This window comes from Notamacropus eugenii, chromosome 4 (assembly GCF_028372415.1).
Source record: "Notamacropus eugenii isolate mMacEug1 chromosome 4, mMacEug1.pri_v2, whole genome shotgun sequence".
Lineage (NCBI taxonomy): Eukaryota > Metazoa > Chordata > Mammalia > Diprotodontia > Macropodidae > Notamacropus > Notamacropus eugenii.
The window spans coordinates 202180492-202202958 of NC_092875.1; the positions used below are offsets into that span (position 1 = coordinate 202180492).

At 34.5% G+C, this 22467-nt stretch overlaps 1 protein-coding gene across 8 annotated transcripts in view; it reads right to left on the minus strand.

Moving 5' to 3' along the window:
- Positions 1-22467, minus strand: part of ATP9B (ATPase phospholipid transporting 9B (putative)) — a 481309-nt gene that overhangs the window by 220999 nt on the left and 237843 nt on the right. For all 8 annotated transcript variants that reach the window (XR_011965979.1, XM_072604052.1, XM_072604050.1 and 5 more), the window contains one exon: positions 20160-20235. Coding sequence is in view for 7 of the 8 variants with exons in the window: in XM_072604052.1 (XP_072460153.1) it covers positions 20160-20235 (76 nt within the window). In the remaining variant the exon portion in view is untranslated. The remainder of the gene's footprint in view (positions 1-20159; positions 20236-22467) is intronic.

Here is a 22467-nt window from a genome sequence, read left to right on the forward strand (position 1 = left end):
TTATTTGGGGATATAGATCCAAAATACATTCCAGAATAGGTCTCCATCAGTAGTGGTGCTATATTATACTTGTCTCCCCACAGTCTAACAATTTCTTTTTCCTTCTTTTCTCATCTTCGTGAATCTGATGACTGTGAGATATAATTACAGAGTTGTAAACAACTTGCTTGCTTTTTTCCTATTAGTAATTTGGAACATTTCAGTATGGTTGCTGATAATTTTCATTTCTTCCTTTGAAAACTACCCATTCATATCCTTTGATCATTTACATAATGAGGAATTCTTTTTTTTCCTTTTGGAGACAGATACAAAATATGTGACATTATAGATATAGGTAACTCCCAAGTGAAGAAATTCCCTCTGTCAATGAAAGTTGCTACTTTTCCCATTATTTATAATCATAGAGACATATCTAGAGCCCTGAGAGGATAATGACTTGCCCAGGGTCTTATAGTAACTATGTTGTCAGAGACAGGACCTGAACCCAGGTTTTCCTAGCTCTTTAGGCACTTATACCTAGTATTTTATTGGAGAAATTTCTGCAAATACTTTTTCCAAGTTAACTATTTCCCTTCTAATTCTTAGAGTATTGATTTTGTTTGAGTAATATCTTTTTTTTTCATATCAGTCTTTCAGATCTAACAGTAGTATCACTAAACTGGAATCTTTATCTTGTGGTTATCAGTGATTCTCCACAATGGAGGTCTGTTGTATAAAATATCTTCACAACTTATATGCAGATCTTGATGAACATAGCAACAAAAGGAGAAAGTGAAAACATGTAAAGATAAAGAGTAGAAGTGGAAGGGAGATGAAGTATGAAACTTAGGCTAAGAATAGTGGAACTTTTTTTTGGTGGGGACAAGAACAGTAGTGGGTGGGCAGGGCCAATTAAAAAGACACCTAGGTACATATTTCTTCTGCCAGGAAAAGAGTAGATAATCAAACCCTGAAGTAGACATAGCAGTTGAAATCTAGGCAAGATGATTACACAAATACCTAGAAAAAAAATGTACATTCAGAAAAAATGACTGACAGTATCATTCAGAGGAAAATGAAAGACTATCAAAGATTGAAGCTTTAATGTTTGAACAAACTACAGTACATGAATGTAATAGAATATTGTGTGGTAAGAAGTGATGACATGGATTCAGAGAAATCTAAGAAGTCCTGTACAAACTAATAGACTTAATAGAACCAGGGTAACAATTTATATACTGAGCATACTAATATAAAGGACAGCTATTTTTTTCTTTTAATGCTGAGTATCCTCATCTTGCTTAGGCTAAAAATATAGTGGCTACTCATGGGCTGAATCCAATTTCCTGATTGACCTGTGAGCTACTTAATGCCCTGCCTCAGACCTAAGTCCATTTATTCTTTCCAGAAGTAACTTGTCACCTCCTGTCTGCCCTCCCAGCTCAACCCCAAGTGATGTAAAACTTACTGCAGGCATCCAAGTGGCACAGCCCTAGTACAACTCAGAATTCCTCAGTTCAAGAGATTTGCCAGTCCTTATATCAGGTGTGGCAACCAAGAAGTCTCAAGGCCACATGTGACCTTCTAGGTCCTTGGGTAAGGCTTTTAGATTGAATCCAAACTTCATAGAACAAATCCCTTTAATAAAAGGATTTGTTCTGTAAAATCTGGACTCAGTCAAAAGGCTGCATGTGGCCCTAAAGCCACAAGTTCCCCAGCTTTGCCTTAGATCATGGTAGCTGGAATTACAGGTATGTGACACTATGCCCAACAGCTTTGAAAACCCCAAAAACTTTTATTAATGCAACCACCAAGCATTATGCCATATGACCAATGATGAAACATGCTTCCTAACCTATTCACAGAGAGGTGATAGATAAGACGTGCAGAATGAATGAGACAAAACAATTACAGATGCATGGGTTGGAAGAGTTTCCTCACTATGAGTTCCCTAAACCAGCTCAACTGAAGGACTGGGGAAAAAACATCAGCTTTTTATTATAGATTATTATAGATAAGGTTAAAGTATGTCAAGACCATTTTTTTATCCTGTCTTCTAATGTTTTAGCTATCTCTCTTTCAGCATCTTTTCATTTATAAACTTGATAAGCATGATCATCTATTCAAGTCACTGAAAAAATGTCAGTTGCTCGTTGAGTTTGGCTATTTAAAGGTTTCTGAATCCATCCAAACTTTCTCAAACTCATCATAAAAATAGCAAAGACGGAATTTGTCAAAATTTTACCTAAAATCTAGGTAAGTCACATCTATAGGGTTTCTCTGATGTACCAACATAGTAATTCAATCAAAAAAGTAAATAAAGTTAGTTGATAAAATCATGCTAGTGCATTGTAACCACTTCACCCTCTCCTAGATGTTCACTAACCAGTCCTTTACAATATGCTCTAAAATATTCCAAGGAATCAAAGTCAAGATCAGGTCAACTCCCTTATTTCATACTTTAGGCAACAGCCCCAGAAAGATTAAGTAACAAACAGGGAATCAAATCCAAGTCTTCAGAAACCAAATGCAGTATTCATGATGCATAACACCATCCCTGATCATCCAATATAAAGCCACTGAGTCACAGATAGCCCATCTGACTTCAGGGTAGAGACTGTCTGTCTTAAGTCTTAAGTTTGTCTTAAAAACAAACTAAATTAAAATAAAACAAAATAAAGCAAAACACACCCAAACAGCTCACAAAAGAACCTATTAAAGAATTTTAGCCAGGCCAATTGTCTGCCACTACTAGCGTATAACTGATTGTGAACAGGTGTTATACTAGCAGGTTTCAATCAATTAGTAATTGCAAGTGAAGCTGAATGTAATAATATATATATATATATATATATATCTTCATTTGACCCCCCCCAATATAAATAGATTTTTGATCATATGGTTCACTACTAAAAAATAAATTACTGTCACCCCAATGTTAACAATTTAGTATTGTCATTAAAACACATACACACACAGATAAATACTTGACACTTAACATAAACATTCTCTAACCTCTCTAATTGATTCCACCCCAGCCACCTCTCTGCACCATAAAAATGAACTCAACCCTTTTCACATTTTTTCTCTACTCCATTTCAAGCACATAGTCTTTATATTTAGTTGAATATCTCTCCTCCCCTCCTTCTACTAATGTTTAAACTAAATATTTAAGACTCTATTATACTCTGTTTTTATTCGCTAGTCTACTGTAACCTATCATTCAACTGATTTAGGTAAACATTTATCTAACATCTATGTCTTAGGTAATAAAAATGCAAAGCCAAAAATAAAGTAGACTCAGTTCTTAAGAAGCTTACATTCTACTATGGGAAACATCATATAAATAGAGAAGTACGTACATATATACACATACATCCACACATGTACGTAGGTGCATGAATACATACATATATACATCTCTTTTTTCCTTTCTAGATTTCATTCACATTATTCACATTACCACACTCTCACATACTATAGGTTCCAGTCAAATTGCCTTATCTGCTTCTTATATGTGTATATGTATAATTACACGTGTACAGTTGACTCATCATTTTCAATACTTATGCTCTATAAAGTCACTGTGAATCAGTGAATACTAGACCACTGCTCCTAGGGTAAATATAGGATTGTTCTTGTAAATTTCTGGTCACAACATTTACTTTGGTACTTTACAGAGCGGCTTCACTTACAGATTAGCAAATTCTCTCTTCCTTTTACTAGCTGTGCCATAGTGTTGATCCATTAAAACGAAACACACAGTGAGCAACACTATAACTCCTGCCAACAAAGCTTATCTACCACACACTACCTTTCTCTCTAAAGCACAGCACAACCTTCTTGCATTTAGGAACACTAGATATCACTTTAGCTCTAAGCTTTGAGAGTCATTTGAAATAGTGAAATCACCAAACATAAAAAAAATTGGTACTAAATAAACCACAAAAAGGATACTTATTTACAGTATGAGCTGAAACAAGAAAGCAGAATCACCTTGTTTGACCTCATCTGGGAACAAGCTCATCAGGCAACTCAAATTTTTCATCGTTCTCTGTATGTCCAAGAGGGGTACACAGTGCGTTTAGGGAAAACTAGTAACTATGGTAGGAAGGTTGTTAAACTCTTTTTAGGGCTGCTTTCCAGCTTTGTTGTCTATCTGATTCTCTCAGCTCTCACTTATGGCTCCAAGAAGCTGTAGCATGCACAGTAGACACACCTGGCAGAACCATTTTGGTAGATAAGCTAAACCAAGCTGAAGGTAAGAAGGGATCACAAGTCCTTTGGGGAATTAGGGGGATGTCTACCTCAAGCATGTGAAGACTTCCCCTAGTAGACTGGGTGGATGGGAACAATTTGTTCCAATAGCCAAGAAAGGAGTTAAAACAAGTGCTGTAGAGTAGTTAGAACTTAATTAAATATCAGACACCAATGTCACCAACTAAATCTCAAGCCATCACCAGTCATTTTGACTTTGTCTTACCATTTTACTTTGGTGACTCTGAAAGAGACAGTGAAGCTGATAACTTTGCAAAATTCTGTCTCACTGAAGTACAAGTTATGCAGGAATCAAAAAATATTACCCATTTTACCTTAAATTACTTAAATTCAAGTGACAAAGAAGCAGGTGTGGCTACATGGGATTTGTAGTCACAACCCTGCACACAGATGGCCTCGCATTTGGGATTGTCTTCTCACTGGAAGCAGTAGTGGGATTCAGCAGATCCTGGTACCTGAACAGTCTTTTTGAAGGATGATATTGCTCACTTCCTAATGTGAGAAAGGGGTACTCTAAAGACAGTCTACTTCATCCAACCCTGACCTGCTTGTTGGGGCAGGTGGGATCCCATCCTGCTATCAAAACATACAAAAAATGCACCAAAATGAATCCACCCACCATAGGTACATGGGATGTGTGCATGCTAATGGGCAACACAAAAACCAGTAGACGTGAAAGACACACAGCTCCTGTAGTGAGAGAACTTTGGAGGTATCGCCAAATAGCAGCCCTGAGTGAAACAAGGCTGTCAAATGAAAACCAGCTTACTGAATTCAAAGCTGGATGCACCTTTTCTGGAATGGCCACCATGAAGGGGAATACTGTGAAGCTGGCTTAAGTTGTGCAATCAAAACCAATCTAGTCATTGTATGCCTATCAAAAGGTGTGAACCAAAGACTCAAGGCAATACATTTGCCAGCTACAGGAAACCACTATGACACCATCATCAGTGCATATGCTGTCACCATGTTAAATCCTGATTAGGTCAAAGAAAAACTCTTATGAAGAGTTGAAGACCCTCATCATCAATGTAACCAAAAAGGACAAGCTTATAATTCTGGGTAACTTTAATGCAAGGGTAGGCACAAACTAGCAGATATGGCAGAGAGTTCTTAGGAGGAATGGAGTCACAAACAGCAACAGCAATGGTCACTACTCAAGACTTGTGGATTACAAGACCTCATAACTAACACTGTCTTCCATTTACCTAAATGAAACAAAACTTCATGTATGCAACCTTATAGCAAACACTGGCATTTAAGAGAACTATGTCATTGTAAGGATAAGAGACACACCAGGTTGTGAGAGTGACAAAGGCTGTATGTGCCACAGACTGATCACAGACATCCTCTCCAAGCTAAATGTTTGCATTCAACAAAAGTGGAGGCCCGAAGGTGAGATGACTACCAGAAGACAATGGCAATAGATTAGAGCACTTCTCAGATTGGGAACAACACTGCTAACTTGGAGAAAAAGCTGAGACAACATATGGTTGGCAACATTGGAGTAGAAAAAGAGTGGGAGCAGCTTTCAGAGATTTGGTGTATAGCACTGCATTTTCTCATCTAAGCCAGAATATCTGCAAACATTAAGACTGGCCTGATGAAAATGATTTGTAAATTCAGAAGATAAAAAATGAAAAATGAGAACTCCACGGTGTTTATCACTAGGATAATTCCTCCCTCTCTAAGTTAATTTAACTCCCATCAAAAATAACGTACAAAGTTTAGAAATATGCTGGATTCTCAACTCAGTAAGAAGGCAGAAGATATTCAGTTTTACACTGATTAATAATTCAAAGCACTTTATGGAGCCCTAAAGGCTATTTATGGGACAAAGACCTATGGGGCATCTCAACTACTCAGTGCTGATAGAGCCACACTGATTAGTGATATGATCCTGGAGACACAGGCTGAACATTTCCAAAGTGTTCTCAACAGACTGTCAACAATTAATGCTCAGATTGAAGTCAATCCCTCTTTAGTTCAATTTCCAACTTTAGAAGAAGTTTTGAATGCCATTTGGCTCTTCTCATGTAGCAAGGCACCTGATGCTGACTTTATTCCAGTTGAGATTTACAACCCAAGGGATCCACCACTAATACAAAAGCTGACCGAAGTCTTCTGGGTTATATGGCAAGAGAAGATTATCCCACAGGAGTTCAAGGATGCTTTCACTGTCCATCTCTATAAAGGTAAAGGAAATAGGTTGTCTTGTGACAAGAGGACTCTCTTAGTCATTGCTGGCAATATTCTTGCCAGAGTCCTCCTTAATACACTGAAAGATGACCTGCAAGATGGTCATCTACCTGAAAGACAGTGTAGCTTCAGAAAGGAAGGGCTGAAGAATGGCTGATATGGTGTCTGCTGCCCAAGAACTCCAAGAGAAACGTCAGGGGCAGAACAGAGATCTGTACGCAATGTTCATCAATCTGACCAAGGTCTCTGATACTGTCAGTCATGAGAGTTTGTGAAAAATTATGTCAAGATTTAGGTGTCCAGAAAAGTTCATCAGTATTACACCTCCATTTCATGACGGCATGGCTTGCCTAGATTCTGGATGGTAGATGATGCTCTTATGCTTTTCCAGTAACCAATGGAATGAAGCAGGCTGTATGTTAGCTCTTAGGCATGATGTTTTCAGCAATGTCATCAGATGCCTTCAATAAGACAAAACCAACACCAAAGTCAGCTACCATGATGACAGTAAGTTTTTTAACTTGAAAAGGCTTGCTGTGGTTCTATGAATGAAGGAGAATTGCAGTAGCTCAAAAGAAACATGAAATGCACAAATTTATAGATATGTCTACTCCAAATGTTCATATGGACTATTTGTGCTGGACCTATGAAAAGCCTTTTGAGCTCACACTGGTCTGGCGAGTCACAGGTGGACTCACTGTATCTTGACTCCAACATAGTCATTTAAGTCCTCATCAAGAATGAAGGGCAACAATCAGCATGATCATGAATGACCATAAAAACATTGTATTGATTTGGGGTTTACAAATAAATTTTAGCAAAAAGGAGAATTTGCAAATGTGGAATCCATGAATAATGAGGACAGACTATATGTGTGTATATCTATATCTATATTCATCTATATCAAAACAAGCAAGTGGGGGATGAGGGCATACACTGACAACTGTGATGGGAGGGATTATTAGGTAAGGTCTCCAAATGGACCAGAATTTGACCAGACTTGAGGACAAAAGAGAAAAAGGATTCTAGGCATAGGGAGGGAACCTACTGGTTATGCAAAGGTATGGAGTTGGGAGAAGGAATGCCCTGTACTGGGAAAAAGTAGCTTTGAGTAGAAACTAGTACTCAATTTGACTAGGACCTAGAGTGTGTGAAAGGACAGTAATATGAATGGAATCTAGAAAGATAGGTAGGAGACAAGAGACCTACCAAGGCAGCAGAGTAAGAGAAAACAGTATAGTCCAGTGCCCTCCACAAAGTATAATAATGTTTAATGATGATCATCAAAATAGTATTCATATGGTGCTTTAAAGTTTGCAAAGTACTTCATATATGTTAACTCATTTACATAGATTATCTCCATTACTCTATCTGAGATCTAAGAGGAACACAGAACCAAGAAGTGATCGTGAACTGTCAAGAGAAACCCAGCCCCAAATCATAACAGTCAATCCACAGACAAGTGATAAGGGAAGGAAATGTGAATCATGAATGGGCCAAGATGTCAGACTTAAGGTCTCTCAGAACAGGACTGGGTCAGGAGCACAGTGTCATCCTGAGAGGATGGCGGACTCCTTCCCTCCACTTAGAACAGAGATAGGCCTGCTCTCCTTGGGTCTCATGATCTTGCTAAACCTTCCAGCTAGATGACAGGTACTAAGACTAATAACTACCTACTGAAGCTCCACCTGAGAGTATATTAATACCCATGTTGCCTAGACCCAAACCAGGGTGTGAAGACTGGAAAGCCCAGGAGGACAGCTACTAGATCTTGCCCTTAAGCAGACTGCATCAGGCCTGTTGAAAATATGTAGCTTCCTTGCTGAGTTTGCCCCTGTAAATCTTGAAGAACAAAGCACTCAACACCTAAACAATATAGTAGCAAGACCTAAGATGACATAGTGTAGACCTCTATAAGGTGAAGACAGTACTGTCAGAAGAAAGCAGAGACTAAACTTAACATTAAAAACCCCATCTAGACTAGGTAAGACTGGAAGAATGAATAAACAAGCAAACAAACAAAGAGCTATTATGATGGCAAGAATGGAGAATAAATCCAAAACACCAACCAACAAAGCTTCAAATAAAAGCACAGGTTAATCCAAGATCAACTAGAATTCCTAAAAACAAAAAAGAAATGAGTTTTTTTTAAAGACTTTAAAATTATATCATAAGTGAGAGTGAAAGAGTAAGGGATTAGAAATGACAGCTTTGGAATACAGATGTGGAAAGAGTATTAAAAGCTAAGCAAAGTGGTTCAAATCTTATACAAGTAACAGGTTCCTTAAAAATTAGAATGAATCAAACATAAGTTAATAACTCCATAACATATTAACAGAAATTTTTCATCCACATGCTCCATCACAAAAATTTCTTATAACTCCATGACAGATTTTCATTTCTTAAGACTTTCAGAGTCCAAAGGGTTATAGACTGCAACTTCAAGACAATATTTCATATACTAACAAATTTATTTTTTTAAAGGGAGAAGAAAAAACTTTTTCCAAATCACAAAAAGAAATATGCACACATAGACACTCTGCCTCTCATCTGTTAGTTCCTCCCACTGCCTCTACTTTAATGAAAAGTGCCAAGGTCAGTCATTCCTTCATCCTCTCTAGCCTTCACTGCAGATTCTCTGGATTTTTGTTACCATATCCTGTTGCAGGTAATTTTTTCCTCTAATAAATATTTATAGCTTCTTTTTACATGTGTTCTTCCCCCATTAGAATATAAGCTCCTTTGAAGTTGGGGATTGTATTTTTGCTTTCATTTGTATTCCCATGATTTGGGCACAATGTGTGGTACACAGTAAGAGCTAAATAAATGGTTTTATCCTTGACCTGATGTGACACAGCAAAAGTCATTTCTCTTACTATCTTACTGTTTCTACTTCTTTATTTCTATTTTCTTTGCTATACAAAATACAGAATTATACAAATATGCTGGCGTCAGAAAAGGTCAGAGAGCAGTTGTTTTAAAGAATGAGAATATGAAAGACTGTAGAGCTCCTACTTTAATGCAGAATCTAGAGAAAGGTGTGGTAGTCCTAAGTTACTTTAGGGAGTTCTATAAAGCACAAAAATAATAAGATACTAGAAAAGGTATTTTTAGAGTCTGCCTCATCAGAGAATAAACATACACTTCAAAGATAACCTCCCTGTATACATTTCAAAAACTAGAAACACTAAATCTGTTACATGACAATATAAGATAAAAATGCTTATATGTATATGTGTATGTGTCTATATATACATGTGTATATACAGTTATGTAGTTTTGGGTAAGGAACTACTCTTCCAGTATAGATTCAAGTCTTTCCTTTGAGACAGACTAGCTACGTCACCATAAACAAGTTACTTAGTCTATCAGTTCTCCAAATACCTCTCTCAGACTATAAATTTTTAAAAGTATCAACCTCCATCTTTAAAGGGAGTTTTTATACTAGGATGATTTACCCACACTGATTAAATAACATCAAGAACCTCCTCCAAAAATTTTTAAAGGTGTGGTTGAAACAAATGGAAATCTAAGGGGGGAGAGGGAGGTTCTATGATAGAGGGAGGTTCTATGATATTTCACAAAGGTCAATGGCAAAAAAAAAAAAGGCAAAAAAAAGCATAACAAAATGTTAAAATGAAGAAATTTTTAGCTAAAAAAATGCTCTCTATAGACAATGAATAAAGTCTAAGACAAAATACTACTCCCTAAATTAGGAACTCCATATAAAAGACAAGATAATAAAATATGTCAAATAAAACATATATAATGGGTAAATTGTTGTCCATCTTGTTTCTGTTGCACGGCACCGATATTTGTCAAGGTGATTGTGAGGGCTAAGGTCAGAACAGAAAATGGTGCACTGGGAATTGTGTGTTGGGATAGCTCAAAACCCTTCAGCTCTGATTGCTGCTGTCCTGACAATTTTAGAGGAGAAAGACCACAAAATCAATAGCGCTAAGGATCAGTAACAGCAGTCTAATTTAAGTGTTAAAAAATATTCAATAAATGAATAGTAATGATAAGATGTAAAACATAAGTGAAGATAAGATGGATAACATGAAGTGTCCCAATATATTTATGAATGCATAAGTTAATATAAATTTGGTATAGTATAAAGTAATAAAAATGACAAGTTAAAATGTCAAATATTTAAGAAGAAAAGTATAACAATTATTTTTATCTCCAATCTTGAGTAATTAAGAAAGAATTATCTGACAATGTGTTATATAGTAAACCACAAATTTAGTAGACTTATGTAAATATATAAAATACAATATAATGATTTCAGATAATGATACAGGAAAAATAAACACTAGGAAAAGAAATAAGTAAGAAAATCACATATTAAAAGACATCTTAGAAAACAAATAAAAATCAACACAATATATACGTACCAAGCAGCAAAGTCATTTATTTAATATAATTAATTAAATGTATTTGTTTTAATTTATTAAATCATATTTATCATTTATATCTTATGAGATTATGTATTTGCTGTATATTATCTGTTATATATCATTATCATATATTTATAGTATTATACATAATATATAATATAATTAAGTTATATGTCAAATATATACTATTAATTTGTTACTTAAATTATTAAAGGAAAACAATAGTATTATATGGAGAAATGAACAATAAAACAATAATAAGGGAAGACACTGATGTACTTCTTTAAGATTTAGACAACTGTAACAAAATGCCAATAAGCAAAACACTTAAGTATTAGAAAAGAACTTTATAAAAACTAGAGATGATTCAACTCTGGTCTTAACCGAATAGGAAACAAATATGGCTTACATGTTTCTCAGTTGCACAGGGGACTTTTTAGAAAACTGATCAAGTACTCAGGCATTTAAAAACCTCACAAACAAATGCAGCAAAACAGAAAAGGTTAAAAAAAATTCATTCCCTAGAGTAATGGAATAAAAAAAACCATTCAATAAAGGGGCTCTGAAGAAAAAAATTACAAATCTATTAGAAACTAAATAACTCAATCTTGAAAAATAGGTGAATGAAGGAATAAATCACTGAAACAACAGAAAATTCTGTCAAAGAAAATGGCAACAATGAAATGATACACTAATACTTATGGAATGAAGTAAAATAAAATCTAAACAACATTCATATCTCAAAATGCTTTTATCAGGAAAATACAAGAAGAATAAATCAATGAATCAGGTATGCAACTAAAAAAAAAGAACCCAGAAGAGCAACAAATTAAAACTCCACACAGAACAGATTCTGGAAAAATCTGAGAGATTAACAAAATCAGAAGGCAAAAAAACTGAAAGCAACAACAGCCTTCTATCCCCAAACACACGCATAATTGATAAATAAACTTTGAAGCTGGTATTAAAAAATCATGAAATAGATACGGTTAACTAGTCCGATTTATGGAATGAAGAAAATGAAGGGTTCATATCCAAAATGCAAAAAAAAATAAAAATGCAAAAGAATTGAAAAGAAAGTAAGGGTAACTATTATGAAACAATTGTACCTGATTATGTGCCAATACATATAGTAACACAGATGAATGACATAGATGAATACTTACAAAAATATAAGATACCCATGTTAAAAACAAAATAGACTGCTTATATACTAAAAGAAACTGATCAAGCCAAAAATAAATTCCCACGAAAAAATTTTCCAGAATTAAGTAGATTTACAAGTGAATGATATCAAATATTCAAAGAACTAATTCTAATTGTTTGCAAGAACAGGAAAAAAAAACTCTTCCAAAAATCCTTCTTATTTTCAAAAATATGGTCTTGACACCTAAATTAAGGTGAGACAAAGTAGAGAAAGAAAAGTAATTATCTAAAAATAAAAGCAAATTATAACGTATATATGTATGTATGTATGTATGTATGTACGTACGTACGTACTGGAGAAAGGTTGAAGGTCTTTCCAGTGAGATGAGACATAAATTAAGCATGCACTTCATTTTCACTATTATTTCACATGGTGCTAGAAAAGTGCAATAGCAATAAGAAAAGAAAAAGAAACAAAGGCAATAAACATATACAAAGAGGCCTTTTTCAGAGGTGTCTACTTAGAGAATATCAAGGTGTCAACTTAAAAATTAACTGAAACAATTCAGCAAAGTTGCAAGATTCACAATAAATTTGCATCACAGCCATTTCCATATATTACCCAAAAAACTCATTTGCAAGAGATCGAAAGAGAAGTTTCTTTAAAAATAACTACAGATTGTATAAAGTAACTGAGAATGTACCAAGACACATAAAGGGATTATATGAATACAACTGTGAAAAACTCTTCATCAAAATAAAGAGAAATAATTGGAGAATACTCACTGTTCTTGGGTGGGGTTGGCCAATATAATAAAAACAACAATACTACCTAAATTAGCCAACTTATTCAATGCCATGCCAATTATACTACCAAAGGATTCTTTTATAACGCTAGGCAAAATAATGATTTAAGTCCTCTGCAAGAAAAAAGTTTAAAAACATAAAGGGAAATAATGAAAAGAGGCACAGCACTACAAATCTCAAACTAGTATATAGCAATCAAATCTATTTGGTTTTAATTTAAAAACAGAGAGGTAAGTTACTAGAACAGATTCAATATGTAACATAAGAAAATACACACAATAAAAGCATAGTGTTAGATTAAAAATAAAGTCTGCAGCTACTAAGATAAGAACTCACTATTTGTCACAAACTGCTAGGAAAATTAAAAAACTGTCTGACAGAAATTAGTGATAGGCCAACATTATACATTGTATTGCAAGATGTACTCCAAATGAATATTATCACTTAAAAATAAAGGGATACAACATATAACACTAAGCAAGGAAGACAATCTTTCAGGACTATGTACGTGGAAAAATTTATGACCATATAAGGGATAAAGAATATCACAGAACAAAAAAAATGACAAATTTTATTACATAAAATTAAAAATATCTTGCAGAAATAAGACCATGGCAGTAAAAATTAGAAAAGAAACAGGTATCTGATAAAATATCTTAACAATAAGTTTCTCTAATACCAAAGTCTTATACCCAACATATATAAGGAACTGACTAAAAATTTAAGAACAAAATCCATTCCATAACAGATACGCAGTTAAAGGAGAACTACCAGTTTTCTAAGGAAGAAATCTAATCCATCAATGGCAATATGAAATAAATAATTAGAAAAATGTACATCAAAGAGTCTCTTAAAGTTTCCATTCATAGCCGTCAGCTTCACAAGGATGACACAAACGGAAAATGGTAAATACTGAAGAGATTTTATAAAAACAGGTACCCTAATGCACTGGTGACAGAGCTTTAAATTGTTCCAGACGATCTGGCAAACAATTTATAACTACACCTTACTCCCCATTCCTTCCACCTCCTCCCCCTACCCCCAGACAAAAAAAAAAACCCCAAAACAAAACCAAATCCAATAACAACAAAATTAAAACTAAATTTGTTTGTGCCCTTTGACCCAACAATACATCAGAGAAAAAGAAAAAAGGAAAAGCACTCAGGTACAAAAATATTTTTAGCAGTTTTCTGTGAGGCGGCAAACACCTGAAAACTAAGAAAGTTTCTGTCTATTGGAGGATAGTTAAAACAAGTTATGGTATATGAATAAAATGAAATATTATTGTGTAGTTTCAGAGAACTTGGGAAGACTTTAAAGAACTAATGGAAAATGAAGTGAACAGAATCATTAGAATAGTTTGTACACTAACATCATTATTTTAAAAAATGACAACTTTGAAATGATGATTCTGGTCAATTGTACAAACTACAATTCCAGCTTCTGAATCTAAAGTATGCTTATCACCTCCTGACAGAGACAATGGTTTCAAGTGGCAGAATGAGATATATTTTTCTTCATTTATTCCAACAGGTAGACAGAAAAATAAATAGCACAAAGTAGCTAGAATGTAAAGTATTATGGGACCAGCCAAGGAAGTAAGTTCAAGGGATACAAATACAAATATGAAACAAAAGTGAAACGGTCTCTGCCCTCAAGGAACTCAGAGACTATCCAGGTAGTAAGTATATAATATGCATAACATATAAAAAAACAAAAAGTAATTTTGAAAGGCAGAACTTGTAACTAGGAGAATTAATAAAGGCTTTAAGCAGAAGATGGTATTGAAATTGGGCCTTGAAGGAAGTAAGAGATTGTAATACGTATAGGTGAGGAGCTAGTGCATTCCAGATATAGGAGACCAGTACAAAAGCATGAGCACAGGAGATAAGAGTGCAATATGGGGAACAATAAGAAGGTCAGTCTGGTTGGACTACAAATGAGGCAAGAAATGTAGGTTGGGTCAGGCAGAGAAAGGTTTTAAACGCCAAATAGGAGTTTGTAATTACAGTTCAGGTAATGTGTGATCAATGGAAATTTCTGAGTAGGGAGGATGGCAAAGGAGGATAACTCCGAATTATTCTCCCAAACAGCTGAATTAATGCACAACTATATACAATGCATTAATGTGCCTCTTTCCCCACACTCCCTCCAAAATTTGTTATTTTCCTTTTTTTGTCATTTTCTTTAATGCAACAGACATGAGGTCTAATACATAATTTTAAGCACCATATCAAGTCTTGCTAGGTATTTGGGTAAGGATAATTTTTCTATAGGTTTGCAGTGATGTAGTATACAATTCTACAGCTCTCTTGGTTAATCTACATTAATTAGTAAGTCCAGGCTCCTTAAGAATAATGCTTCCATAATTTCTGATATCAATAATGTGGTCATGAATTGCCAATATAAGCATCTGTATCTCTACAGAAAAATTTATAATAGGACATTTCTTTGATGCTTTATTTTTTGTTTTACTGTTCCTGTGGATATTACCCATTTTTTAATTCTACTCTCCAATCTTAGCCATTTGGAAACAGTATTTTTGGTTACATTCATTAAATCCAATGGTATGTGCCTATTGTCAGTCTTTACTATCAATCACTGAAATGATATCTGATTGTTTCAAAAGTATTTCTGTAAGTTTTTAATATTTTTATCATGTGTTCCAACAATGGTACAAAACCAATATGAAATCTGCACACAACTGGCAAAATATTTTGGATTGTTTGAATATGATACTGGCAAACAACAAAAGCCTTCTTGTCAGTCTATCTCGTGGTCACTTCTATTTTGTCTGCTTTCATGGTCATTACAATCTTTAATGAAGCATTTCCAGCAGGAGGGATATTAATATTTCTGGTTTACTGCACTGAACCATTTGTTCTTGTGATACAAGAATACAAAAAGGCACTACTTAGATATTTTATATTTCATGTTAAGCTGAGCATTACTATGCTTTTGAGTAGAGTCACCCTGGAATCCTATGTTACCGCATGTATTTCTTTGACTCTTTGATCACACTAAGAGGTAACATAATCAGTTGGACAGCCAGGACCCAATTTGCCAGTGTTTAAGGGTTCTTGCTGAAATTTCAGCTCTATTACAGATTCCTAGAACTCAAAATTCTCAGTGTACATCAACCTGTCATTTCTCTGCTTTTGCTCTGCCTTACCACAGAGGCATGGATGAGACAGGTTATGCTTTATTCTCATACTGTTCAAAAGAGCTGAGCTAGAAACAATTCTGGGAAAAATTCACCATCCTGTCACTCTTCTATTATGCTGAATCAGCTACATATTATTGAACAAATAAACAAAATCATTGACTTTTGTAGATACAGAAGAGAATTAAGGTCCAAGTTCTTCTTTTCTAGCCTCAATCAAAGTATCATTGGTAACACAAACAATTGTAGACAAGATGAGTGGTACCTTACCCTACAGCCACATAATTTTGATTTCTCTTGTTAGGTCTCTATATTTTGAAACCTTTTTTGTTCCATGTAGTTTAGAGATTACAACTATTGGCAAGGTAACATTTATTAAAAATACTGTTCTTAAGTTTTTATTGATCAAAGTTATACTCAGGTGACTATGGGCAACAGTCATGTCTGTGAAATTCCTTAGTACCAGAGTGGTTAACTTGCTGAATTTTCAAGGATAATTTGAGTTCTATTTTTGTACTCTGGGAATTTCTCATCTGTTAGTCCACGGTAGATAGCAAAATTTTGATGTTTAATTCTAATAATCATATTATTCTAAGCACCAAGTTGTAACTTCCTAGGCAGGTGACAAATTTTTTGTACAATACTGTGAGATGCAATTCTTGAAAAAGTCTTCACGGATCACAAAATCCAGCCTCTTTAAGGTTAATCCTTTATTTCTGACTGTGATCACCTGGCAGTTAACTATATCATAAATCTCAATTTCTATAAAGATATTCCTAGAACTCAGCAAAATGTTCAGTGTTTGTTAAGTTATCTGAGTTTATGGAGAGGACACCCATGAAGATATTTTAATTCTACTGTTAGATTTTAACCATTTCTATATATTCTATCTAGATATAAAACACTTTTGATTACATTTAACAGTACAATGACATATACCTGTTATCAGGTAACTATTGTGCAGTGATAACCATTTGTTCCTAAAGTATTTCTGTAAATTTTTAACTTGTTTATCACATGCTCCAAGAATGTCTGCCAGTTCTGTACCTTTTTTGGTGGTGCTATGGAGAGAGGAGGGCTGGAACTTAAGAGTCAAAATCAGTCTTGAACACATAATAGCTGTGTGACATTGGGCAAATAACTTAAACTCTGCCTTCCTCGGGTCCCTCAACTGTAAAAAGAGAAACATAACAGCAACCTCCCACAGAGGGTGGTCATGAGGATCAAATGAAATAATATTTGTAAAACACTCACCAAAGTGCCTGGCACATAGTAAATGCTTAATAAATACTTCCTTTCTTCCCCTGCTCCTTCCCACTATGGAAATATCAATCTTTCTATTGCTGTGTTATGTTGATGAGCCTTATGTTTTGTTATTATCATATAAGTAATTATTAGGATACTTTGCAAATCTACTATACTCCATTTTATATTTTCAAAAGTATATAGTAAGACTGATATTGGCTATTAATTGCTGTAAATGAGTACTTCCTATTTAGATTTAAGGATACCAGTAAGTCCATTAAAGTATTTAGACAGAGCTTTCCCCTTGATAGCTTTATAGTAGACATATCTTGCCTAGAGGAGACCAATATATGTCTAAGCAGTGCCTTTCTTCATAGCTAAATTTGAATGCTGGATTCAAGCTTCAATTTCTATCTTTCCTTAGTGCATACACTTATTGAGTCCAAATGATTTAATAATTTCCTTGGAGAAAAATCCCAGGATATGAAAGAGCTATTTAATGTGTGTTTTTGGTGCAGTCTTCTACTTGGATGTCATCTATGTATACCAAGTGATTTTTTGGTTCATTTTTCTTTTAACTCGGAAGGCATATTTACTGCCATTTAAGAAAGTTGATAATGGATTGAAGGGTTAGCAAAACCACAATGGGACTAAATTATTTCCTGTAAAAATGACATGTATTATATGGTCTTGATAATAGTGGTAGTGATATTGTTTTCTAGAGAATACAAGTTTTCTATGTAGACACTGGATATTATGATGGTCTCAACATATTTAAGTTTATTTTGCATATTTTTAAGCTATAAACAATTTTGATCATCTTAATAACTCTGTGAGTAGGTGCTATTATCACTCTCATTTGCACATAAGGAAACTAAAGGTAAGAGGTTTGCCCAGCATCACACAGCTAAGTAAACATTTGAAGTAGCATTTTAACTCAGGTCTTCTGAACTACAAGCCCAGAACACTATCCCACTATGCCATCTATTTACTTATTGTAGTCTATGTAATTTAACTTAAGGATAGTTTAGATTCTATCTCTTGGTACTAGAATTCTAGTTTTATCTCTCCTATTTAATAGCTGTACTGTCTTAGGCAAGAAACTTTAACATCTCTGATTTTACTTCTAAAATGGTGATAACAACATCTATCCCATCCATTACACGTGGGTTTTTTATACATCAAATTAGAATTCATAAATGTATGATCTCTCTAATAAAAAGTGTTATCTAAAGACAGACTGCTCAGGAAAGAATTGCTGATAAAATATTCCTCAGTTGTACACAAAGAGACATAGATACACAAACACACACAAAGACAATGACACAGGACCTCCCCCCCCAAAAAAAACTACCAGCGCAAGAAGAAAGGCGATCTTCATGACTAAAAAACTTTGTAAAATATATCCTCAATTCTCACTTTTCGTCTAACTCAATATTCAACAGTTGGCTACCTGATAAGGTCATAAAAAAAAAACCAAACCAACAAAACAAAACAAAACATGGAATCCAGCTTTAGGTAGCATGAACTTCATGTAAAATTCCAGGTTTTAGGTATTGGAGGAAACATTCAATAGCTTGCCTGTCATAGAAAGGGTACATATATATCCATAAGTATATGTACTGACAAATAAGCTTTGCATGCAGTTTTTCTTGTTTATGTCATTATTAGGGAGAATTTAAATTTATAATATTTTAAATTAACTATGTAGAGCAGTAGAGTCAAACTCAAATCAAAATGGGGACCACGAAACCATGTGAGTCACATACTGACTTAGAAAACCACATATTAACACTGTGTTCTACTACATTTTTATTTATTTTGCAAATTTCCTAATAACATTTTAATTTTGTTCTATCACACTCAGGGCTTCATGCTTGACAACTCTGGTTTAGGAGATTTCCTAATCACCATCAAAATCTATAAGCTCAGTAATGATAAATTTCATTGAAATCTCCAAATGTATGCATTCTATTATTGACCTTAAAATTCAGATAAGAAAAACCAATTTGATGTAATAAAAAGAGCACTGAACTTGTTAAAGGATATGAGTTCAAATCTCAGATGTCTTAACTTATTATCTGTGAGACTTTAAGGAAGTCACTCAACCATTACGAACCTCAGTTTCCCTATCAATAAAATGAGGAAATTGGACTAGATGATCTATGAGGCCTCTCTCTACTTCAGACATGTTGAGCTGTGAGCCTAAAAATTATTATGGGGTGATGTTAATTAAAGAAAAATTCATGGAGAAGATGGCAGAGAAGAAAAATGAGAAAAGTCTAAGATCAGCATGAGCAAATGCACATAGGAAAAAACTAAGTGCTATATATGCAGGAGACAGAAAAGAAATTGTTCTAAGAGCAGAAGGTTGGGAGAGTAGCAAAAAAAAAAAATCAGGATGACCAGGGACAGAGAGTCCATTCAATAGAAAGTTGGAATACTAATGTGACAGTTTTAAATTTGATGCAATACGCATTAGGAAAGCATTCTAAATTCACAAGTAGATGTATAACACCGAAACCTGTTTTAAGAAAATTATGCTAAATGTAGAACACAAAATGATGCAATATATCACCCTAGACTGCTGAGAAGCAATTGAAGTTGACAAAATTACTAATAGGTGATTAATCACCAACTAACATTAACTCACGGGGTTGGAAAAGTTTAAGAAGTCCTGCAGACTAGGTGACTGACACTATACTAGGGGCCATCAAAAACAAAGTTGATCTTTTAATAAGAACTGACGAGACAACAGATTCAGCTACATTACATTTTCAAGTAGGCAAACAGCAAGAAAGTAATATGCAGTATGGCACAATGTGTTGCAGAATGGCAAGAGATGCATCATCAAAGTCTCTCCCACACCCATACACACTTTCACCCTTGTTGCACCATCTTTGTATGTGAATTCAAATGTAAATGCACAAAATATTTCTCACCTGAAGCAACAACCGTGCTTGCCCATAATGTATTTTCTATGCTGAGACTTTCATGAATGGGTGGATCACTATCTTCCTGTTAAAAAAAAATTTCAAATAAGTGATTTTATGCTGGATGAATATATAACGTGCCAAGGACATGGTCATTAAACAAAATAAAAGCTGAGCAAATTTTAAAACAGCACACTGTAGGACAGAAAAAAATGTAGTAAGATAAAATCATCAGGGATGAAAGTAAAGAAAATAGAGAAATATTTTTTTTTAATTTTCTTAGGAAACAGTAAAAATAAAGTTTTAATTGTGTTATAATATTAATAACATAGGTTCTGCAAAAGATAATACATTAAAAAGTGAATTCTAAAGAATTCATTTTGCTAAATAATATTTTCTGGAAACCATGTGAAATCTTCAGCATAGATATAATTTAAGCATAAAACATTCATTCAAACATTTATTTAGTACCCACTAGGCCACAAAGTTCAGTCACTGACAAATGGACAATTGTTATGAATATGGACAGATAAGAATACATGTTTCAAATTAAGAATACAGGGCAGAAAAATCCTTTCGCAGGCATTATCAGAAAATTTTATAACAGTAATTAACCAAGTTTTATGCCTTCTTAAAGATATTACTTCTACTATGCTATTAAACTTTATAAATGTGCCCACAGAATTAATAAATAAAATTTGTATTTTGTTCAATTTTTTTTTTTTACATCGGTAAGTATACAGAAATCATGTGGAATCATGGATACAACTGAAAAGACTCCCCACATTTCATGTGATTGTGTGACTCTAGGAGAGATTGTGTGACCCTAGGAGAATCACTTAATATCTCTTAATGACCCAGTCAGTTCTGTATGAGTAAAAATTTCACAGCAGTTGCCAATCTGCACTTTGTTAGAATTTCCTTACTGGCAGTTCCCGCACTGAAACAGCATACACAGGAACATGGATAGCATCAATATGGTCTATAAAAATAGTTATTATTTGCAAGTAAGCTTTTTCCCCTGAAGATAGACATGATTATGCCCGCTACCATGTCTGTCACGACAGAAAGTCATCATAAAGCTTTTTAGGTAAGGGTGTTTTCTTCACATAGGCAGGCAGGCAAATGACCTTCCTTTCTTATCCTTTGCACCAGTCACAAGTTAACTCCAAAATTTATGTCTGCCAAGAAATAATACTGAACTAATGTTTTCCAAGATTTACCATTTTCCTATTTTTTCAAACCTTGAGTAACATGGTACATATCCAGAAGAGACAACTAAAAAATTACTGGTCTATCTGAAAGCCATGATCAAGAAAAGAGCCTGGAGAGCATTTTTCAAGAAATCATTAAGTAAAACTGTTATGAGGTCCTAGAACCGAAGTGTAAAATAGTAGAATCCATCTATCACTTCCTAAAAGAGATCCCAAATTGAAAACACCAAGGAATATTGTAGCCAAATTCCAAAACAGTTGCTTTCAAACTGTAGTGCTCAAGTAGAGTTTTGAGAGTCCCTTGGGCAGCAAGAAGATAAAATTAGTCAAAAAAAAATTAGTCAAAACTTAAAGAAATTAACTCAAGCTATTCACTGGAAGGTCAAATACTGAAGCTTAAATACTCTGGCCACATAATTAGAATATGGGACTTACTGGAAAAGACCCTGATATTGGGAAAGATTGAAGGTAAATGGAAAAGAGAAAGCAGAGGATGAAATGGATAGTATCATGGAAATAGGAAACACAAATGTGGACAGACTTTGATAGACAGTGGAGGACAGAAGGGGGCCTAGTGTGCTGTGGTTTACTGGGTCACAAAGAGTCAGAACTCTCCACAACAGAACAATTTAACAACTATGCCATTCCATCTTATGGTTTACTGAGAAAAGAGACCATTTATAACAAGCTTCATGATCTTTCCTTCTCTAAAACTTAAAAAAAATCCTTGACAGCGTCTCCCAATCTCTCCTCCTTTACTCTAGTCTCTGATGCAGAGGTGGCCTTTTCCCTCACAAAGCCAACCGTGTACAAGTACAACCCTTGATGCCAAGCCCTCCTGTCTTCTCCACAGATTTGTCTCCTAACTCCCTCTCCTATTCTATTCTTCAATCACTCCCTAATATTCAGGCTCTTTCTACAAAAATCCATTATTCTTTATGGACAGGTCCCAAATTCCTTCATCATCAAAAACAACCTCATGCAACCTTATCATCTCAAGTTACTGTCCTTTTCCCCCTCCTTTTCAAAAAAGTGAGTTGCACTCACATCCTCTCTTTATTTAATTCCACTTATCAGCTAAAACTTTTCTTTCTAAAGATATC